We start from the raw sequence: 6,760 nt of genomic DNA, 5'->3' as shown, positions 1-6,760 counted from the left end.
GTTTCTTCTGCACCACCACAATTTTTAAAGAGGATCAAATAATTCAAAAGAATGATTATAAAAGTGATCAATGAATTCCAGAAAAACAGAAAAAAACTGAATGAATTAAGTAAATCAGTACAGGATATCAAAGAGAAATTCAACAAGGTGATAGAGATATTGAAAAGACCCAAATAGAAATCATAAAATTTAAAGCCACAATAAATCAAATGAGAAAATCAATTGAAAGTCACTCTAATAGATTAGACCATGCAGAAGACAGTATCTCAGAGCTGGAAGACAAAGTGGTCGGCCTTATACATTCAGACAGTATGAAAGAAAATAAGTAACATGAATAGACTCTACAAGAACTCTGGGACAATATTAGAATATAAAAGTTAATTATAATTAGAATTGAAGAGGGTTTTGAGATGGAGATTAATGGTATGTACAACCTCTTTAGAGCTGTAATTTCAGAAAATATTGTATATAATGAAAATGAGATAAACATTCAGATATAGAAAGCATTCATAATCCCAAATAGACAAGATCAGAAACAAACCTCTTCTTGATATATTATTATTAAATTGTCTAAAATAGAGTGGATCCTCTGAAAAGTCATCTTTGCACTGTTCCTGGGTCTAGCTCCCCACTCGAAAAAACCATCTCTGATTTTTTGGACATTTATGGCTTCACCACCAGAATCCCTGAACTCTAGTTTCCTTTTTAACCCACTGCATTGGATCATGAGCATGCGCCACCATGTCAGATGTGGCAGTGCGCACTAGCTCCAAGATCACCACCAAGGATTTAAAGGAGAAGAAAAAAGTTGTGGATGAGGCAGAGAATGGAAGAGCTGCCCCTGCTAATGGAAATGCTAATGAGGAAAATGGGAAGCAGAGGACCAATAATGAGGTAGATAAAGAAGAGGAAGAGGGTAGTGAGGAAGAGGAGGAAGATGATGGTGAAGAAAAGGATGGAGAAGAAGATGAGGAGGCTGAGGCAGCTGGGGGCAAACAGGGAGCTGAAGATGACAAAGGATGATGATGCTGATACCAAGAAGAGGAAGACCCATGAAGATAATGAGAGAGCAAAAAGGAAAAGTTAAGGCCTTTGTGACATGTTACCCTCCACTTCCCATCTCAGAATCAAAATGTGGCCACCTTTGAGTAGAGAGGCCAGTCTGCTAGCCCACTGTGGGCAATTCCACCCATGGATGACCCCCACTCTCTACCACCTAACCAAAACCACAACATAAATTTGCAATGGGGAAGAAAAAAGAAAACTTCCAAGGCCCTGCTTTTTTATTAGAAGTACTTTTAAAAAGGAAAGCTTGTTTGTATTTTTTTTAATTCACATTTTCTTAGGGGTCAGCCATTTTAATGACGTTAGGTGACCAAACCAGCCTTTGAAGGTTCTCTGTCCTACTTCTGACTTTATTTGCATTGTATTCATGTTCATTATAAGCTCAACAGAGAAGAAAACTGGTAAAAAAGTAAAAACAGCAACAACAAAAAATTAATCCCATTCTGAACATTCCAGTAACTTTTTTTGTGTATGTACTTTAACCATACTATGAGTAGTTGGTTTCTACGAGATGGTCAAAAAGGCCAAAGATAAAAGTGTTTCTTTTTTTCTTTTTTGTCTATGAAGTTGCTGTTTATTGTTTTGGGCCTATTTGGTGTATGTGTGAAATAATGTTGTCCAAAAATAAACCAAAATTTGATTTAGCTGAGTTGTTCTAACAACAACAAAAACAAAAAGCCTAAAATACAGGATGGGTAGAATTTTAAAATCCTCTAGAGGAAAAATGCCAGGACACATTGGAAGGCAAGCCAATCAGAATCACTTCTGAGTTATTAATACAAACTCTAAAATCTATAAAGGCTTAGAATGATGTGTGGTAGACAAGGAAAGTTAATTTCTGTCAACCTAGATTGCTATATCTAGAAAAGGTAAACTTCAAATTCTAAGGAGAAATTTTAAAAGTCCATGGTAATGAGAAATTAAAAGAATTTATGGCCACTAATCGAGCACTACAGACAATATTTAAAGAAATAGCATGAAGAAGACACCAAAAATAAACTACAGATTTCACAAATTAACAAATGTCATTTGAAGAGTAGCTAAGGAGAAATGGTACCAAATTAAATATAACAAATAGGTCAAAATAGCAGAAATTAATAAACATCTCTCTATATTAAGTGTGAGTGGTCTCAACTCTCCAATTAAATGATATAGGCTAACAGAATAGATTAAAAGTAAAGACCAAACTATATGTTGTGTTCAAGAGACTAACCTTACAAAGACAGTCACAGGCTGAAAGTGAAAGGATGGAAAATGACATTCCATGCAAATGGGGCCTGAAAAGAAGCAGGAATAGTTAGTGTCATATTTGATAAAGCATACTTTAAGTAAAAGTTAATCAGAAGATAAAAAAAGGTCACTTCATATTAGAAAAGGGAACAATCCAACTAGAGGTTGACTAACAAATATTTATATCCCAAAAATATAAAAATATTATAAATCAAATGGACTGAACAGACATATACAGAATATTCCATCCAACAGCAGCAGAATTTGCTTTATTCTCAGCTGCTTACAGAATCATCTCCAAATAGAACATATCTAATTCCACAGACACTTAGCTAATACAAAATGATGTGATTTCTTAGCTCTTATCATATTATAGTGGAGTGAAGTTAGAAATCAACACACACACACACACACACACACACACACACACACAAATAAAACCCTACAGAAACTGTATAAACATATTCAGATTGAATGATAGCTTTTTGAACAGTGAATGGGTGATCAAAGAAATCAGGGATGAAATTTTTTAAACTCATAGAATTAAATATCATATACCAGAAATCCTAGGACACTATAAAGGCTATTAAAATAGGAAAATTTATAACCTTGAGTGCCTACAAACGATTCCAAATAAAAAACCTAATGTTGCATCTCAAGGCCCTAATAAAGCAAGAATAAACCTAGTCCAATGCCAGTAGTAGGAAAGAGATAATTGATATCAGAGCCCAAATCAATTAAATAGAGAATATAAGAATGGAATAGAAAGGTTTAATAAATGCAGATTTGGTTGTTTATAAAGATAAACAATATTAATAACATTTTTCCAAACTAACCAAAGGGGAAAGACAGATGACCCAAAGTAATACAAATAGTGATGGAATAGGAGATATCACTATACACATGAAAGAAATTGAGATCATTAGGGACTATTTTGAAAATGTATACTTCACATTGCAAAAATCTAGAAGACATGGAGATATTTCCAGACACATATGACCTTCCAAAATTGAAACAAGGGGGTATGGAACACCAAAGCATAACAAATAAAAGCAATGATATTGAAGTAGCAATAAAAAATCTTCCAAAATAGCAAACCCTGGGAATAGGTGCATTCTTAGATGAATTCTACCCAGTCTTTAAATTATGCTATATTAGAAGATTATAAAGTTCCATCATAATACTGCTGTATCTAATAAAAATTTAGCAAAATAGCAGCATATAAAATTATTATACAAAAATGGATAGCTTTCCTAAACACCCCCCCCCCTTTTTTTGGTACTGGGGATTGGATGCAGGAGCACTGAACCACTGAGACACATTCCCACCCCTATTTTGTATTTCATTTACAGACAGGATCTCTCTGAGTTGCTTAGCACCTTGCTTTTGCAAGGCTCTGAACTCATGAACCTCCTGTATTAGCCTTTCCAGCTACTGGAATTACAAGTGTGTACCACCATGCCCAGTCTATACCACCTTCTAAGCAACTAAATGTCAATGATCCACAAATTATTCCATTTAATAGAAAGTGTGGCAAACTTACCAATTTATTCTATGAAATAAACATAATCCTGATACCAAAACTAGAGAAGGAACATCAAGGAAACAAATCTATAGTCCAATATTCTTGATGAACATATTTTCAAAAATTATTCATCAAAGTTTAGCAAATCATATTCAACAACACATTAAGAAAATTGTACATCATGTCCAGATTGGTGCTATTACAGGGATTCAAGGAAGGTTCAATATACACAAATAAATAAATGCAATTTATAACATAAGTAGAATCAAGATCATCTCAATAGATGCAGAGAAAGCTTTCAACAATATTCAGCACCCCTCCATGATAACACCTTAGAAACTAGGGATAGAAGTACCTTATCTCAATATCACATAGGCTGTTTATAATAAATCTAAAGCAAGATCATAGTGAATGGAGAAAAATGAAAGCATTTACTCTAAAGCTCAGAATAAGGAAAGGATATCTACTTTCAACACTCCTATTGAATTAAGTACTAGAAATACTAGAATAATTATACAAAAGGAATAAAAGAGATAAAAATAAGAAAGGAGGAATTCCAAGTAACACTGTTTTTAGATTATATTATCCTATATTAGAAGACCAAAAAGTTCCACCAGAAGACTACTATAGCTAATAAATAAATTCAGCAAAGATGTGGCATTTACAATCAACATAAAAAATTGACAGCTTTCCTATACACCGATAATAAAATCACTAAAAAGAATTCAGAAAAATAAGAAAAACAATTTCAGACACATCAGTCTTAATCAAAATATAATATCTGTGAATAAATCTAACTAAGGAGATGAAAGAATTCCGCAAGGAAATTTATAGAACTCTGAAAATGAAATTTAAGAAGACACTAAAATATGGAATGATTTCCATGTCCCTGTGTAGGCACAATTAATATTGTTAAAATGGCTATATTATCAAAGTGATATACAATTTCAATGCAAAACCCATCAAAATACAAATGACATTCTTTGCAGAACTAGAAAAAAAAGTCCTAAAACTCACATGGAAGAATAAAAGACCTGGAATAGCCCAAGAAAGTCTAAGCAGAAAAAGCAATGCTGGAGACATCATAACACCTGACTTCAAATTATACTACAGAGATATTGCAATAAAAATTACATAGCACTGGCATAAAAAGCAGACATATTCACCTGGAACAGAATAGAAAACACAGAGGCAAAGCCACACAGATACAGTCATCTGATCCTTAACAAAGACACAAAATCATGTTGGGGAAAAGTTAGTATTTTAACAAAAGGTACTGGAAAACTGGTTATCCATACATAGAAAAATGAGACCACATCCTTGTCTCTCACTCTACACAAAAGTCAACCCAAAAAGCAACAATGACCTAAAATTAGAGCTAGGTCTTTAAAACTACTGTAAGAAAATGTAAGGTCAATATTTTAACATGTAAATGCAGGCAGTGACTTCCACAACAAGAATACTGAAACTCAGGAATAATACCAGTAATTAATATAATGCAGTAATTTTCAACTGCATTGTTAGCTAGAGTACCTCCTTACATTTGGGGTATATCAAATGATACTCATACTATTCAACAAATAGTTCTTACTAAAGATGTACAAGTAATACATGCTAAAAGAGATTTTGAAATTATTGCATTGCTTGCAAGTATTATTATTGCTGCCCTAACTGCTTCAACTGCTGCCATGATAGCCTTAGTACAAACTGGTGCTAATGCCGCAGTGCTAAATACACAGGCTACTAGAGTCAGTGAAGCCTTCACTCTTCAACACCAAACAAATACACTAATACAAGGAGGTATCCTAAATTTGCAGCAACAAATAGATCTCACGAATGAAAGAATGGATTTCATGCAAATGACAATGTGTTTACAATGTAATCCCACATTACCCTATGTTTGTGAAACTATGGCAACACTTGACAATGTGACTAAGTGGAGGCAAGAATTAAGCACATATTTAAGGGGTCCTTGGAATGCCTGGTTTCAGAACTTAACACTCAAACTATGCAATCATATCAATCAATGAAACCCAAGCCCACCTTGTACTGAATGCTTCTTTCTTTACACGATTATGGAACAAAATCACCTCCATATTTGATCCTGTAAATATTGCATTATTTGGCCTTTCCCCTGCTGGCATTGTAATATCATTCCTATGTATTTGCTGTCTTTGTAACAGAACCTCAAAAATTGAGACTAGACAGATCATGTTAACTCAGGTCATGATGGCAAAAAATAAAAAGGGAAAAATGAGGAGAATCCTGTGGTGTACCAGGCATGGATCCAAGGTATGGATTGGGCTTGAGCACAGAACACTGGGCTCTCTTCATGTCACATGAGTACACTCTGTGATGACCCAATGCCTCTTGAGCCTTCCTGGTCCCCAGTAGAATTCTGCTCTTCCCCATAGTACGGTATTGTAAACATGTAACCTGAGCAGTGGCCTGGCTGTCTCATTAATATGATTGGTTCTCACTCCATATATAAACTACTGAACTTCCTAAATAAATCAAGTCTGCATCACAGAACCTGGCTCCCAGTGTCTGAATTAAGGGGCACCATCCCGAGAGGCCAACTCACATTTGACAACAAAGAATGAAGTTATGTCTTCTTCAGGAAAATGGATGGAACTCAAGGGCATTATGCTAAGAAAAAATAAGCCAAATGAACGTGAAATGTTGTATGTTTTCTCTACTATGTGGAAGGAAGAGACCAAAAAAGGGGTAAAATAAGGTGGGAGGTATCTCATGAACATCACCAGAGACCAGTAAAGTAGAGAAAATGGGCCAGGGTGAGGGAGTAGGGGACAGATATTGGAAACACCTGGAAACACTACTGACCAAGACACATTATAATATCATGTGACTGTAGGAATAGGTAACAATGAATTATACTATTATGTATAATAATAACCTATTAATAAAATAAAGAAAATT

General features: G+C 34.5%; 1 protein-coding gene across 1 annotated transcript; it reads left to right on the top strand.

Moving 5' to 3' along the window:
• The first annotated feature begins 741 nt into the window (after positions 1 to 741).
• On the top strand, positions 742 to 1,023 carry LOC124971316 (prothymosin alpha-like). The gene has a single exon (XM_047535085.1). It carries the CDS (start codon positions 742 to 744, stop codon positions 1,021 to 1,023), a length of 282 nt encoding a protein of 93 aa, XP_047391041.1.
• Positions 1,024 to 6,760: the final 5,737 nt, after the last annotated feature.

Source organism: Sciurus carolinensis, chromosome X (genome assembly GCF_902686445.1).
Source record: "Sciurus carolinensis chromosome X, mSciCar1.2, whole genome shotgun sequence".
Taxonomy (NCBI): Eukaryota; Metazoa; Chordata; class Mammalia; order Rodentia; family Sciuridae; genus Sciurus; species Sciurus carolinensis.
Note: the sequence above shows the minus strand (reverse complement) of the source record. Positions and strands in the feature narration are given on the sequence as shown.

What these genes read in the sequence shown, in the direction of transcription:
- LOC124971316 (XM_047535085.1), top strand. Translation starts at nt 742, where the DNA reads ATGTCAGATGTGGCAGTGCGCACTAGCTCCAAGATCACCACCAAGGAT.